This window comes from Bombina bombina, chromosome 3, assembly GCF_027579735.1.
Source record: "Bombina bombina isolate aBomBom1 chromosome 3, aBomBom1.pri, whole genome shotgun sequence".
Lineage (NCBI taxonomy): Eukaryota > Metazoa > Chordata > Amphibia > Anura > Bombinatoridae > Bombina > Bombina bombina.
In genome coordinates this window covers 1,205,252,670-1,205,270,040 of record NC_069501.1, presented here as the reverse complement: position 1 = coordinate 1,205,270,040, position 17,371 = coordinate 1,205,252,670, and the positions used below count along the sequence as shown (strand labels likewise).

The window sequence follows — 17,371 nt, the reverse complement described above, 5'->3', positions numbered from 1 at the left end:
ATTATCTACTCACTTATCATTTCCCACCTTGACTAATGCAATTCTATCCTTTCTGTTTGCCAAGCTACCGCCTGTCCCCACTGCAATCCATCATCAATGCCTCTGCCATTTCCTTACGCATTGTTCCACATCTGCCGCCCACCTCTCTGTCAGTGCCTCCATTGGCTTCCTTAGCCTCAAGAATAAAATTCAAAATTTTGACCCTAATATACAAACCCCTCAACAACACAGTCTGCAAATACTCCCTTACCGGCCTCATCTCTCATTACTTCCTCAAACTATTGTCTGCAAGACTTTTCCTGAACTGCACATATTATATGGAACTCCTTGGCTCGCTCAGTCAGAGTTGCCTCTAGTCTCCAAAGCTTTAAGCGTTCCTTAAAAACATATCTGTTCAGGGATACATTCAATGTACTTAAAGATGTCTCTCTTGCTTCTGTTCCCATAACTTCCCTATGTACTTCCTTTAGAATGTAAGCTAACAAGTCCACCTGTCCTGTTGATCGTCTTATGTTAGGATGGTTTACAGCTAACAGTAACTTATAAGCAGGGCTCTCTACTTTTTTATGATTTATGTAAATGTTTCCTGATTATTGTACTCAGCAACCATATAGTTTAATGTTACAGAGGTGCATAATATGTTGGCACTTATAAATAAACAATAATAATACATTTTATAAATGAAAGGACATTACAAAATATTATAGTCTTATAATCAAAGTGACATAAAAGTGCAAAGATTCAAAGAGTTTCTTAAAGGGACACTCACGTCAAAATTAAACTTTCATGATTCAGATAGAGCATGCAATTAAAAAAAAACAAAAAACTTTTGAATTTTCTTCCATTAACAAAATATGCACAATCTTTTTTTGAGGTTGCGCTAACCTGATGCGCGTTAACTTCAATTGCACTTAATCAACCACATTTACTTTCAACTTATAATACACGTGGTATTTCTGATGCATGCAACCAGGCACAATAAACCCAATGTCGATCAAGCGCAAACGATAGTGCACCACTCGTAATCTGGCCCATAATCTTCTCATTCTTTTTTTTTTAAATCCAGTGTTCAAGATTTCCCTGTCTAAAAACTTGTGAATCAAACTGTATACTATTTCTTTTTTTTTATTTTGTTAGTGTAGTAATGATTAATTTATTTTTGTAGATATGTATTAACACTAGAGGTATTGATAGGTTGTGAAGAGACCAGGGGTTGCAGCATTAATCATAGGATCATCCCAATTCTTCCACAGTGTTCCACATCAACCCTACTATACTGTATATAATTGAGAGCTGGGGAATTTACATAACCTGGCACCTGAGAAATGTAGGTTTTGGGAAGGGGCATGTAGGTTTTATTTTAGATTAAGAGCTTTGTTGGAGTAGTGGCAGGATGCCTTGCTGTCGAGAAGTTTGCTGTATATTAAGTTGATTCACTGTTGTGATTGTTGAGGCAGAATATCTCTACAGCTAGTATACGCCAAACATCATGCCATTCACAACTTTTTGTTTATTATCTTATTATACGATTTATTTTCTAATAGTACATTTAAAGCTTGTTGATATATACGTAGACCCCATCTCAAGGATTATATTACATATTTCACCCGATCCTCCTCGCATTATCAAAGGTATTTTTGTATATTTTTCTTGGCAGTGAGTGTCTTTTATTAGTTCAATAGTGACAGAATGGGACAAATATCTCATATCCTTCAGTTTAAAAAAAAAAAACACTTGTTTATTTTCTTTACTTAAATAAAAGGAGATAAAAATTTCTAGAACTGTGGAATCTGTTGATGTTCTACAAGTTAATGACAATAGCATATATTGACTCTCTCCTCCTTTGTGTATACTAGATAATAGTGGTATAATGGTTGGGGCTATCCCTAGAAAGTGTTAACGACTGCAGAATTACAGGTGCAACAGAAGTGTCTCCTGATTTGTTTCTCCCAATGGCATTATTGATCTGCCGGGTAGAGATTCCAAGGGAGTCATTGGTGATTTCACTGGTGATGTTCCCAGGAAAGATCAGACATTTTGCAGCTTTCTCCAATGTTAAAGGGACATTATACACTCATTTTTTCTTTGCATAAATATTTTGCAGATGATCTATTTATATAGCCCATAAAGTTTTTTTTTTTTAAAAAAATGTATAATTTTGCTTATTTTTAAATAACATTGCTCTGATTTTCAGACTCCAAACCAAGCCCCAAAGTTTTATGTGAATACCGTCAGCTACCTTCTCCAGCTTGCTCCTGTTTGTGTAAAGGGTCTTTTCATATGGAAAAGGAGGGGGAGGGGGGGAGTTTCTTATTTCACACTTGCAGTGGGCTTTCCAGCTACCTTTTCAACAGAGCTAAACTGTGAGATTCTAAGTAAGTTTTTAAACAGTTTTATACTGGATTTTTATATCAGTATCTGTGCATCTTGTTCTTTATAGTAGTGTCTATTACTTGCAGTTATATGAAAATGAGTGTATACTGTCCCTTTAACAAAACCCTGTGGCCTGTACATCACTACAGTCACCTTCAGGGATGGGGTAAGTACCCTGAAATGCCATCCAGTATACAAAAGGGAGGGTTTATTTTAGATATATATTTAAAGTGTTTTAAAATGTTTTCAAAGCTGAAGGATATGGGACACTTGTCCTATCCCTTCAACCTTCACAATAGAAGCTGATTGCTTTTTTCCAAAGTTGCTCAAAAAGCTGATCAGCTTGAAGGTTCACTCCACTTGTATCTATATTTCTCCAGGCTCTCTCACACACTTGTGTGCACACCATCAAGCGCATGCCCACCCTACCATTTCCACTCAACAATGGATTCTTCGCAGCCAGGACAATCTCTTATTTTCCCAACTACCTACATCTAGTTGTACTTGCTTTAGAGAGATGAGGGATGCTATATTTGTAGGGATGTGAACACCAATATATTTTAAAGAAGTTGTCGTAATTGTGTGCTTATATACTGATTCTATTTGTTTTAGAACTACATTGGGTATTAAATCACTTTGTAAGTCAGATTTATCCATTTTTAACCAATGATTTTTAGGTACTTTAGCTGCTTGTAAGTAATGATTAGCAACATACATAAATCTTTCATATTTGTAAAGGAAGGAGCCATACAGAACCTTCCTACAACTGTCTTTTTTTCAGGGCTCTAAAGGGTAATTGGCTTTGTATACATTTGACCCAGACTCGAGGGTAAAGCCCCATGATCACTCTAATAAATGGTTAGTTGTCATTTTTGGTTTTAAAACATTTTAATAAACAATTAAATGTTTTCTAGAATCTGTATTTTCCAGGACTTCAAGATCTCAGACAGAGATTTCACGATACACCCAATCATGCAGAATGAAGAGAATATTTTAAAAACAACTATTTCAAAGTTCCTGGCCGAGAGGTTTGAAAGTCTTCCTGAAAATGACAGGTAAACCCACATTATATTTGTCTGACAAACTCTCGCTGCCTTGGTGTCTGAGTCCTCTGTCTCTATTGAAAATGGTAACGTCAATGTTTTTGTCCTATTATAGCATCTGTAGATGGAGAATACAGTATATGTTATATGACCCCAATTAGGAAGTATGGAATTTCCAAAGTTTTACTACAAAGTCATAAAATATATTGTATTATATTCTCTGTGGTGGGGGAGATTAATTTCAGAATTGTAATGCTTTTTAATATTTAATTGGGAACTTAAAGGGGCAGAAAGGACAACATTGAAATGCACATGTCAGGAGGTGGCTGTTGCTGGAGAGAGGAGAGGACAGTTCTGCAGTCAGTGTGGCCGTCCTGGGTCGTGAAAAGGACAAGCCTTCAGCAGGTAGACTCCAGTGATCTTCTGCACCCCTCCCGTGGGCAGGGTCTGTAGCACAGAACTGTGGGTAGCAGCCTGCTTAATGTACCAGTGATGTAAGCTCAAGCAGACAAAGTGATATTAGCTCATTCATACCAGTGACACAACACAATTTTATATACTGTGAATTCTGTTTTAACTAACACTTCTTATCCTACTCAAGAGGCCATAAAACCATAAAAACTCACCTTTCAAAGATAATGATCAACTAGCAGCCAGGAAACCTAGAATTGAGGAATTTTGACCAATTAGCACTCTGATGGTAAGTCAGCCAATAGCAGAACGTCCACTGCAATAGTGAATGGCTAGAACAAAGCCAATTAAATGAATATGTTCCAGCGATTCAGATGAGTGCTTACTTTCTATTAAAGAGACATTTAACACAAAATAAAGGCTAGATAGAATGATGCATTCAAAGAAATGATTAGTCTGAGAATAACATGTAGATGTATTTTTTAAAGTTTCATTAACTAAATATTGACAAAATGAGTATAACGTTTTAATGCCTATAAATAAATGGGAGCTGCCATGTTGTAACTTAGGTTACCTTCTCTGCTGTGGCCAATTAGGGACAGCTATAAATTGGTCTAGAGAGTGTGCAACCAATGGCTGTGTGGAATAGAAGTGTTTTGCACTTCCATTTCTAACGAGCTGAAAAGCTCACAATTCCAGAATGGAATAACAGGAAAAGGGGACAAAATAAATAATAAAAATGTATATTGCAGACTTTTAGTTCAATTTGAGCTGTTTCAGAATAACAAACTTTTTTTTCAGTCATGTGACTGCTATTGAACAGCTTTTGGAAAGCAATGCACTAATTAAAATAGCCAGTAGGTGGAGCTGTCCGCTTGTTTTGCAGCAAAGTTATGCAACTTAACAGTCTGAAATTGATCTGTGTACACAGATCAGACCAGATCTATCAAGCAAAATTTAGCAGGCACTTCCCTATTATCTTCCTGTCCAGCAGCTTGAGGTAAGGGTGCCTAAATGCTTATTAATCACTGCAGATTGAAATGCATAGAATAGGTGCAGACCCAATATTATCTAATATGCTAACAATGCAGAGAACTGATTGCAGAAAAATGCAAGTAAAAAATGTTTTTGTTCATTAAACTTAGTTTGATGATGATACAATCTATATTAGTAGGTTTATAATGCTGTTTAGCATTTAAAGTCTTTATTTCAAAGCTTTAAAAATAATGTATTAGGTGTTACTTATGACAATTTTGAGAGGTGCCTGGAACCTAACTCCCTCACTTCCCATTGACTTGCATTATAAACTGGGTTTCAATTTACAACGGTTTCGATTTACAACCATTCCTCCTGGAACCTAACCCCGGCGTAAACTAAGGGCTACCTGTGTGTATATGTATTTAGTGACGTAACATACGATCCGCCGGTCTCAGTCCGACACAGATCGATGCTTACGTCACTCCAGATGTTCCGAATACAAGTTCGGCACTATCTGACTACTTTTGCTAGTTATCAAATAACTAGCAGGTACGCTCAGGAAATATTCCGGCCCAGCGTACCTGGTTTTCAATCCGCCACCCTGGAGGTGGCAGATGCCATAGGAATCAGTGGGAGTCTGAAAGCAGCGAAAGCTTATTTTCGCTGCTGCCCTATATCGCATTGATTCCTATGGGAGAATAAAAGTTATGTTTACACCTAACACTCTAACATGTACCCTGAGTCTAAACACCCCTAATCTGCCACCCCCTACACCGCCACAACTAAATAAAGTGTTTAACCCCTAAACCACCGCTCCCGGAGCCCACCGCCACCTACATTATATTTATTAACCCTTAATCTGCCGCCCCTAAACCGCCGCCACCTACATTATATTTATTAACCCCTAATCTGCCACCCCTACACCGCCGCTACTATATTGAAATTTATTAACCCCTAACACCCCCTAACTTAAATATAATTTAAATAAATCTAAATAAATTATTCCTATTTAAAACTAAATACTTACCTATAAAATAAACCCTAAAATAGCTACAATATAACTAATAGTTACATTGTAGCTATTTTAGGATTTATTTTTATTTTACAGGCAAGTTTGTATTTATTTTAACTAGGTACAATAGTTATTAAATAGTTATTAACTATTTAATAACTTCCTAGTTAAAATAAATACAAAAGTACCTGTAAAATAAAACCTAACCTAAGTTACAATTACACCTAACACTACACTATAATTAAATTACCTAGATTAACTACAATTAACTACAATTAAATAAAATTATCTAAAGTACAAAAAAAACCACACTAAATTACAGAGAATAATAAAATAATTACAAGATTTTTAAACTAATTACACCTACTCTAATCCCCCTAATAAAATAAAAAAGCCCCCCAAAATAATAAAAAGCCCTACCCTACACTAAATTACAAATAGCCCTTAAAAGGGCTTTTTGCAGGGGATTGCCCCAAAGTAATCCCACACACCCAACCCTACTCTAAAACCCACCCAATCCCCCCTTAAAAAAAAACTAACACTAACCCCTTGAAGATCACCTTACCTTGAGAAGTCTTCACTCAACGAAGCTGGGCGAAATGGTCCTCCAGACGGGCAGAAGTCTTCAGACTGCATCTTCTATCTTCATCCATCTGGCGCGGAGCGGCTCCATCTTCAAGACATCCGACGCGGAGAATCCTCTTCTTTCGACGTCTTCAAACAGAATGAAGGTTCCTTTAAATGACGTCATCCAAGCTGCCCTCCCTTCAATTCTGATTGGCTGATAGAATTCTATCAGCCAATCGGAATTAAGGTAGGAAAAATCTTATTGTTCCAATCAGCCAATAGAATGCAAGCTCAATCCTATTGGCTGATTGCATTAACCAATAGGATTTTACCCAACTTAATTTCCGATTGGCTGATAGAATTCTATCAGCCAATCGGAATTTAAGGGACGCCATCTTGGATGACGTCATTTAAAGGAACCTTCATTCTGTTTAAAGACATCGAAAGAAGAGGATGCTCCGCGTCGGATGTCTTGAGGATGGACCCGCTCAGCGCCGGATGGATGAAGATAGAAGATGCCGTCTAGAGGACCTCTTCTGCCCGGCTTGGATGAAGACTTCTGCCCGTCTGGAGGACTTCGGCTTCGTTGAGGACTTCAGCCCGGTTGGGTGAAGACTTCTCAGGGTAGGGTGATCTTCAAGGGGTTAGGTTTTTTTAAGGGGGGATTGGGTGGGTTTTAGAGTAGGGTTGGGTGTGTGGGTGGTGGGTTTTAATGTTGGGGGGGTATTGTACTTTTTTTTCAGGTAAAAGAGCTGATTACTTTGGGGCAATGCCCCGCAAAAAGCCCTTTTAAGGGCTATTTGTAATTTAGTATAGGGTAGGGCTTTTTATTATTTTGGGGGACTTTTTTTTATTTTATTAGGGGGATTAGAGTAGGTGTAATTAGTTTAAACATCTTGTAATTTTATTATTTTCTGTAATTTAGTGTTTGTTTTTTTGTACTTTAGATAATTTTATTTAATTTTATTTAATTGTAGTTAATGTAGGTAATTAATTTAATTATAGTGTAGTGTTAGGTGTAATTGTAACTTAGGTTAGGTTTTATTTGACAGGTACTTTTGTATTTATTTTAACTAGGAAGTTATTAAATAGTTAATAACTATTTAATAACTATTGTACATAGTTAAAATAAATACAAACTTGCCTGTAAAATAAAAATAAATCCTAAGATAGCTACAATGTAACTATTAGTTATATTGTAGCTATCTTAGGGTTTATTTTATAGGTAAGTATTTAGTTTTAAATAGGAATAATTTATTTAGATTTATTTAAATTATATTTAAGTTAGGGTTAGACTTAGGTTTAGGGGTTAATAAATTTAATATAGTGGCGGCGGCATAGGGGGGCAGATTAGGGGTTAATAAGTAAAATGTAGGTGGCGGCGGTGTAGGGGGCGGCAGATTAGGGGTTAATAAGTATAATGTAGGTGGCGGTGGGCTCCAGGAGCAGCGGTTTAGGTGTTAAACACTTTATTTAGTTGCGGTGGGGTCCTTGAGCGGCGGTTTAGGGGTTAATAAGTTTATTAGAGTGGCGGTGGGCTTCGGGAGCGGCGGTTTAGGGGTTAATACATTTATTAGAGTTGCGGCGGGGTCCGTGAGCGGCGGTTTAGGGGTTAATACATATAATGTAGGTGGCGGTGAGCTCCGGGAGCGGCGGTTTAGGAATTAATACATTTATTAGAATTGCGGTGGGCTCCGGGAGCAGCGGTTTAGGGGTAAAACAGTTTAGTATAGTGTGGGTGTTTAGTGACAGGGTAGCAAAAAAGCTGTGAAAAAGCCGAAGAGCAGCGAGATCGGTGACTGTTAGTTAACAACAGTCCGCTGCTCATCGCCCCGTACTTGGTGCGCAGCTTTTTGACAGCTTTTTTGATAATTTTCTCGAACGTATTCAGGTCCGCGGCAGCGATGTTAGGCGATCTTAGGCGAGCGTATTGGTGCCGTCGAATGCAGGTAAGTTAACGGCTTGATAAATAGAGGCCAGTGGCTTAGTTTACATCAATTACAAATTAAACTGAAATGTTTTCACTACAATTTAACTTTCTTTTGTTTAATATATATTACTTTTCTGTCAGTTAAAGGACCATAATAAATGATGATAAGCTTCATACATTAAAATAATAAACCTATGTTTAATGAATGTGTATGTTCATTTTTTTTAATTATTATTTTATATAACCTAAATTATATCACAAAGTCTGCAAAATAGTCCCACAACGATCTTTTCCAAACGCCCCTAAAAATTGGCATTTTTTTTTTTTTTTACTTATTTGGCGTATCCATTGCCTTGCTGATCAGACACTGGAGAGCACACAAAACAGGGCGCTGACAGATTATAATGATCAATGCCTCACTGACACGCTAGCAGAGAAACTGGTCGCCCCTAGCAACGTTTACACCAGTGTTTCCCAAACTCCAGTCCTCAGGACCCTTAACAGGCCAGATATTCATTATATCTCAACTAGAGGTGAAATAATCAGTTCACCCATCAGCTGATCAGTACTCCTGTGCTCTAGTTAAGATATTATAAATATGTGGTCTGTTAAGGGTCCTGAGGACTGGAGTTGGGAAACACTGGTTTACACAATCTCTCCTAGTGTGTCAGTTTAGGCAAGCTGCTGCAGCTGTATATGTAAACAAAAACCCTTCATGTATTGAGTGAGAAATAGACATCGACTTAAAGGGACATAATACTCATATGCTAAATCACTTGAAAATGGTGCAGTATAACTGTAAAAAGCTGACAGGAAAATTATCACCTGGTCATCTAAAAAAAAGGAAGATATTTTACCTCACAATCTCCTCGGCTCACCAGTTCTGTGTAAAAAGTTATACTTCAGCTGCTGTCCAGCTGCAGATAAAAAAAAAATGAAGAAATTAACAGCAGCCAATCAGCATCAACAGTGCTGAGGTCATGAACTATTTTACTGTGATCTCATGAGATTTCATAGTAAACTACCTTAAACTGAATAGGGAAATAAGATGAGTGTACATGAAGCTTGCTCCCTTGCCTGTCCTGGGACAGGCATACTGATTTGTAAAGTTCTTTACAATGGGGTTTGAATACTTAGAGGTTTGAGGTAAAATATCTTCCTTTTTTACATAGAAATGTCCAGGTGATATTTTCTAGTCAGCTTTTTACAGCTAGGCTGCATCACTTTCAAGTGTTTCAACATTTGGGTATCATGGCCCTTTAAGTACAATTTGTACTTAACAAACGGAGAAAATAGAGGTTTATTGCCAATCCTTCTTTCCAGGATAACCCAAAATACTCAAAATCCAATTGTCACAAGGACAGAAAGTGATGTGACATTTGCTGAGAACAGTGGCACAGATAGCAAAACAAACTTTTCCCTATGCTATCCAAAACTAAAAAAATGTTTGGCTAGAGTTTCACCTAAAAAAAAAGTGCCTGTTCAAATTTACATACAAATTCAACTTAATGGGACAGTCAAGTAAAAAAAAAAAAAACTTTCATGATTTAAATAGGGCAAGTAATTTTAAACAACTTTCCAATTTACTTTTATTACCAATTTTGCTTTGTCCTCTTGGTATTCTTAGTTTAAAGCTAAACCTAGAAGGTTCATATGCTAATTTCTTAGACCTTGAAGGCCGCCTCTAATCTGAAAGCATTTTGACAGTTTTTCATCACTAGAGGGCGTTAGGTCACGTGTTTCATATAGATAACATAGAGCACGTGAAGCTCCTAGGAGTCAGCACTGATTGGCTAAAAATGCAAGTCTGTCAAAAGAACTGAAATAAGGGGGCAGCTTGCAGAGGCATAGATACAAGATAATCACAGAGGTAAAAAGTATATTATTATAACTGTTTTAGTTATGCAAAACTGGGGAATGGGTAATAAAGGGATTATCTACCTTTTTAAACAACAAAAATTCTGGTGTTTACTGTCCCTTTAAGAACTCTTGTTCGTAACCTGGGGACTGCCTGTATATATTAAAGTATAAGTAAGATCTTTGATCATTCAGTAAGTTTAGCACCTGTGAAATCTGCACTACTAAATTTATTTCTCTCAAAGCAGAAGAATCTTTTATCATCAGACCCTGTCTGAGGTGTTGTGTTTGAATGCTAGTGCACAGGGCACTCACAGCATATGTGCATATGCAGCTGGAAAACAGTAAACACTTTTACTAGAGGCATTTTTGCTAATGCAAATATATTGCAAAAATTATTCTATTTAAAACCCCCACACATTTTAATTTTGGCCTTTTTATCCCTTTAAGCTCTGGCATTAACGTAACTAATCATTACATTTGCTAGTTTTTTAATTGTAAAAATGTGTGTGTGTGTGTAGTCTGACTGCCAAATGCTGCTAGTGAGCAATGTCTTCACTTTAGTGAGAGATTTAAAATGAAAATAAACAACTTTAATTCTTTTTTTTTATCATGAAAAAAATATTTTGTATGATAAAATTATTCAAGTTTACTGTCCCTCTAATCAAACCTTTTGGGTTTTGATAATGTGTACATCATTTTGATATCTTTAGGCTTTATAGAAGGAGCCGCCCTTTGGGATATTTATCAAGTTGTCTAAAAAGGAGCTATATGAGGCTTTTACTTGTTTACATAATAGTTCAGGTGTTTCAGCCATACCCATTGCTAACAGGGGCATAAAATCCAGCACATAGCCATGAAATGTCTGTAGACAAACATTGGCAATACAATGGGTCATAGTGAATAGCTTAGTGTCTTTAAATATGGCACTGTCATAGAAAGTCACCTATGCCTCAAATCAGTCTGTGAAATTCCTACCCTACTAGATTTGCCCCAGCCAACTGTAAGTGCTATTATTGTGAAGTGGAAGTGTCTATGAGCAAAACAATAGCCTTGCCATAAAGTGGTAGACCACACAAACTTACAGAATGGGGTCACCAAGTGCTGAAGTGCATAGCCTGTAAGCATTGCCTATCATCTTTTGCATCACTCACTAGAGTACCAAACTCTTCTTCAAGCAACATCGGGACAAGAACTGAACATCAGGAGCTTCATGCAATGAATTTCAATGGTTGTGGAGCGGTACACAAGCCTCATGTCAACATGCACAATGCCAAGCAGTGTAAATGTGTTTTTCTGGATCAATGAAATACACTACACTATCTGGCATTCTGAAGAATCTGGGTGTGGCTGATGCCAGGACAACGCTACCTACAATATTGCATAGTGCCTCCTGTGAAGTTTTTGGAGGAAGGAAAATGGCCTGGGGCTGTTTTTTTAAGGTTTGGGCCATGCCTCTTGGTTCCAATGAAGGGTCATCCTAATGCTACAGGATAAAAAGACTTGCTAAACAAATGGGGGCTTGAAACTTTGTGCAACAGTTTGGGGAAGGCCCTTTCCTGTTCCACTGTGCGAGGTCTTTGAAGACATGGATCGACAAGTATAGTCAGGCAGAACTTTAGTCTCCTGCACAGAGTCCTGAACTCCACCCCATTATAAATCTTTTGTGATGAATTGGAATCACGATTTCAAGCCAGACCTTCTTGTCCAACATCAGTGCCTGAGCCTTTTGCTGAATGGGCACAAATTCTCACAGACACACTACAAAATCTTGTAGAAAGCCTTCCCAGAATAGTGGAGGCTGTTCTAACCCCAAAGGGTGGACCAAGTCCATATTAATGCCATGGTTTTGGAATGGGTTTTTCATCAAGCCCATATAGGTCTGATGGTCAGGAGTCTACATACTTTTGGCAGTATAGTGTGTGTGTGTGTACATTTTTAGTACAATTAGGGCCAGATTACAAGTGGAGTGCTAATTAACGATCCTGCTAGTGGGTTACCTGCGCTTGAAGTTTGCCTTTTTGCGCTCATATTATGAGTTAAAAGTAACTAACCCAACGAGCGCAAAAAGCAAAACTTAGAATATTGCGTACGTGTTCACGTATTCCCCCCTAGAAGTCAATGGAGGAAAAAAGCACCCTACTCGCCAGCAAACCCGATTGCATATTCTTAAGTGCGCTAACCTGACATGAAAATTTGATTATTTCACATCTATATTCTATTTATTCATAAATATTTTTATGTAGACCTGAAGTTATTTATGGTAATATATATGTATGCCTTTTTTTTCTTCTAACACCTGTGATCTCATATCTTTGAGCTTTCTATAACTTTTGTTTGCAATATTTTATTCTATAGTGTTATTATGAGTGTAAGTGTACTTTTGTAGTGTATTTTTAATTTGTTTTGTGACACTTTTTTGTTTCGCGTAACAGTTAACCAGAGCTCTGAGGACGCTGTAATCATTCTAGCTTAAATCAAAATTCCACTCAAGCGAATTACCGGTTGTAAATCCAACGTTCGCAAACACCAACAATATACCCCTTATCGCTTGTGCGCTAATGTTTGCGCTTCATTTGTAATCTGGCTCTTAATTTACAATTAGCAGATTTTCAAAGATTAAATTTACCTTATGACCATCGTTTAATCATAAATAATAATTAGTGAAGAAAATGTGAATAACAAGCTTGTTTGTAAACACATTTCACCTGTTTCAAACTTGACCATTCTATCTAGATTTAAAGTATACAGGATACAAGTCCTGCATCACACTTTGAATTAAAAGATGTTGCAATTTATTGTTCACATAATGTTATATTTTCACAGAAAATTGTTTGCATATGGACCTTTGTACCTCGGAATAAATGGAGCTTTTGCTGGCCTTATTGGAAACAGTTTGTTTAGACGTATTCTGAACATTTCACAAGCCCGTCTCGCATCAAGTCTGCCAATGGCTGTTCTTCCTTTCCTGACTACAGTAGCTGCTTACAATGCTGTTGTAACTGAACCTTTGCTATCAGGTATACATCTTACGTTCTACTAATAAAATATATTAACCACACACATGTAAGTTTGTTATGTAAAACTAAACTTGCTCTTTTATTATTTCTCATTTTAGCAATAAAGGACATGTTGCAGGTTAAGATGTATAGGAAAAAAACATTTCTACTAAATATTGTGTGTATAGTGCAATATTCCACTAGTATTAAGTACCTTTACAGAACTTTAGAAGCTGGACTAAAAGGAATGAAGTTATCAGTTATAAATACTGAACCTGGCTGTTTCCAACTTATTAAAAAATAATGTTCCAGCCTACTCGTGCACAGCATTTGTCAATGGTAAATGGGTTCAGAATGGTTGGAGCTTGTTCAGTGTACTGATGTTTAATTTCCAAAGTGTGATTTGCGAAGCTAGTGTTTTAGTGCCACTAAATTTCTTAATTTCTTCTATTGTAAAAACAAAATTTATGCTTACCTGATAAATTTCTTTCTTTCTTGACACAATGAGTCCATGGATCATCTAATTACTAATGGGAATATCACTCCTGCTCAGCAGGAGGCGGCAAAGAGCACCACAGCAAAGCTGTTAAATATCACCTCCCTTCCCTCCCACCCCAGTCATTTGACCAAAGTAAAAGAGAGAAAGGAAGTAACAAGGTGCAGAGGTGTCTGAAGTTTATAACATACTAACACCCTGTCTAAAGAACAGGGCGGGCCGTAGACTCATTGTGTCAAGAAAGAAAGAAATTTATCAGGTAAGCATAATTTTTTCTTTCTAATGACACAATGAGTCCTCGGATCATCTAATTAATAATGGGAATCGATACCCAAGCTAGAGTACACAGATGATAAGGGAGGGACAAGATAGGGAACCTAAACGGAAGGCACCACTGCTTGAAGAACCTTTCTCCCAAAAGCGGCCTCAGCTAAGGCAAAAGTGTCAAATTTTTAGAATTTTGAAAAAGTGTGGAGAGGACCAAGTTGCAGCCTTGCAAATCTGTTTCATAGAAGCTTAATTTTTGAATGCCCATGAGGAAGCAACAGCCCTCGTCGAATGAGCTGTAACTCTCTCTGGAGGTTGCTGTCCAGCAGTTTCATAGGCAAAACGAATGATACTCTTCAGCCACAAAGAAAGAGAAGTAGCCGTAGCTTTCTGTCCCTTACGTTTTCCAGAGAAAACCACAAACAAGGCAGAAGACTGACGAAAATCCTTAGTCGCCTGTAAATAAAATTTTAGTGCACGTACCACGTCCAGATTATGCAGAAGCCGTTCCTTCTGAGAAGAAGGATTAGGACACAAAGAAGGAACAACAATCTCCTGATTAATGTTCCGGTCAGAAACTACTTTAGGAAGAAACCCTAATTTGGTACGTAAAACTACCTTATCCGAATGAAAAATAAGGTAAGGAGAATCATATTGTAATGTCAAGAGCTCTGACACTCTACGAGCAGATTAAATAGCAACAAGAAACAAAACTTTCCAAGATAACAACTTAATATCTAAGGAATGCATAGGCTCAAACGGAGCCCCTTGAAGAACCTTAAGAACTAAATTAAGACTCCTGGGAAGAGTAACTGGTTTGAACACAGGCCTGATCGTGACCAAGGCCCGACAAAACGATTGCACATCTGGTACGTCCGCCAGACGTTTATGTAACAAAATAGACAAGGCAGATATTTTACACTTTAGGGAACTTGCCGATAATCCCTTCTCCAAACCTTCTTGGAGAAAGGACAGAATTCTAGGAATCCTAACTCTACTCCAAGAGTAGCCCTTGGATTCACACCAATATAGATATTTACGCCATATCTTTTGGTAAATCTTTCTAGTCACATGTTTACGAGCCTGAATCATGGTCTCTATGACCGATTCCGAAAATCCCCGCTTGGATAAAATTAAGCGTTCAATCTCCAAGCAAACTAGATTTGGATGAAGGAAGGGCCCTTGAAGTAGAAGGTCCTTCCTCAACTGAAGTCTCCAAGGTGGAAGAGATGACCTGTCCACCAGATCTGCATACCAAATCCTGTGAGGCCATGCAAGTCCAATGAGGATCACAGACGCCCTTTCCTGCTTGATTCGAGCAATGACCCGAGGTAGAAGAGCGAACGGAGGAAATAGGTATGCAAGACTGAAATTCCAAGGTACCGCCAGGGTGTCTATCAGTACAGCCTGAGGGTCCCTTGACCTCGATTCGTACCTCGGAAGCTTGGCATTCTGCCAAGATGCCATGGGATCCAATTCCGGCTGACCCCATTTGAGAATCAGGCTGGAAAACGCTTCCGGATGAAGTTCCCACTCCCCCGGGTGAAAGGTCTGTCTGCTCAGGAAGCCTGCCTCCCAGTTGTCCACTCCTGGCATGTGGATCGCCGACAGACCGCAATTGTGGGTCTCTGCCCACTGCATTATCTTGGCTACCTCTGTCATGGCCAAGGAAATCCGTGTTCCTCCCTGAAGGTTGATGTAAGCCACTGAAGTTATGTTGTCCGACTGGAACCTGATGAACCGGGCCGAGGCTAACTGGGGCCAGGCCAGAAGAGCATTGAAGATTGCTCTCAGCTCCAAAATGTTTATAGGCAGAACAGATTCCGACCGAGTCCAAGTTCCCTGAGCCTTTAGAGAGCCCCATACTTCTCCCCATCCCAGAAGGCTGGCGTCTGTTGTCACAATCACCCAAGTGTGTCTGCGAAAAGCAGGTTCCCTGGGAGAGATGATCCTGAGACAACCACCAAAGAAGAGAATCCCTTGTCTCCTGCTCCAGCTGTATTTGCGGAGACAGATCTACATAATCTCCGTTCCACTGACTGAGCATGTCTAACTGCAGAGGTCTGAGGTGGAAACGGGCGAACGGGATTATGTCCATTGCCGCTATCATCAGACCGATTACCTCCATGCACTGAGCCACTGATGGCCGAGGAGAGGACTGAAACGCTAGGCAAGAATTGAAAATCTTTGATTTCCTGACTTCTGTCAGAAAAATCTTCATTGATAAGGAATCTATTATGGTTCCCAAGAAAATTACTCTCGTATTTGGAACTAAGGAACTATTTTCCAAATTTACCTTCCATCCGTGAGATCGCAGGAAAGATAACATTTTTGTGTGGGATCTTGATTGTTGAAGGGATGGCACCTGGACCAGAATGTCGTCCAGATAAGGCGCCACTGCAATGCCCTGCAATCGGAGCACTGCCAACAGGGATCCCAGAACCTTTGAGAAAATTCTGGGAGCTGTGGCAAGGCCGAATGGAAGAGCCACGAACTGGAAGCGTTTGTATAGAAATACAAACCTTAGAAATTTGTGATGGTCCCTGTGGATGGGAACATGCAGGTACGCGTCCTTTAAATCCACGTTAGTCATAAATTGATCCTCTTGGATCAAAGGAAGAATGGAACGAATAGTTTCCATCTTGAAGGACGGTACTCTGAGGAATTTGTTTAGACTCTTGAGATCTAAAATTGGTCTGAAGGTTCCCTCCTTTTTGGGAACCACAAACAGATTGGAATAGAACCTCAGACCTCATTCCTGCCTCGGAACAGGAACTATCACTTCCAGGTCGGAGAGGTCCCATGCACATTGTAAGAACGCCTCTCTTTTTGTCTGGTCTACAGATAATCTTGAAAGCAGAAACCTGCCCCTGGGAGGAAAGTTCTTGAACTCTAGTTTGTATCCCTGAGACACGATGTCCACTGCCCAGGGATCCTGAACATCTTGAACCCAAGCCTGAGTGAAGAAGGAAAGTCTATCCCCCACAAGATCCAGTCCCGGATCAGGGGCAGGCCCTTCATGTTGTCTTTGATTCAATAGCAGGCTTTTTGGATTGTTTTCCCTTGTTCCAAGACTGATTGGGTCTCCAGGAAGGTTTGGACTGTTCCTGCTTGGAAAATTACTCTGACGTCCCTTTTTGTTTGTTTCTCTTATCCTGAGGGAGGAAATGGCCCTTTCCTCCCGTAATGTCAGAAATTATTTCCGTCAAACCCGGTCCAAACAAGGTCTTTCTCTTGTAAGGAATCGCCAAAATTTTAGACTTAGATGACACATCCGCAGACCAAGATATTAGCCATAAAGCTCTGCGGGCTAGCACAGCAAAACCTGAAATCTTTGTTCCCAGTTTAATAACCTGTAGGGAAGCATCCATAATAAAGGAATTGGCCAACTTAAGGGCCTTTATCCTATCCTGGATCTCTTCAAGGGGAGTGTCTGTC

General features: G+C 38.8%; 1 protein-coding gene across 2 annotated transcripts in view; it reads left to right on the top strand.

The window, feature by feature from the left end:
- Positions 1-17,371, top strand: part of LOC128654638 (transmembrane protein 126A) — a 32,474-nt gene that overhangs the window by 7,435 nt on the left and 7,668 nt on the right. The window contains exons 2-3 of one of the 2 annotated variants that reach the window (XM_053708661.1): positions 3,288-3,428; positions 12,998-13,191. In XM_053708661.1, the coding sequence (XP_053564636.1) occupies positions 3,346-3,428; positions 12,998-13,191 (277 nt within the window). In that variant the 5' untranslated portion in view covers positions 3,288-3,345. The remainder of the gene's footprint in view (positions 1-3,287; positions 3,429-12,997; positions 13,192-17,371) is intronic. The other variant, XM_053708660.1, reaches the window with a different exon arrangement.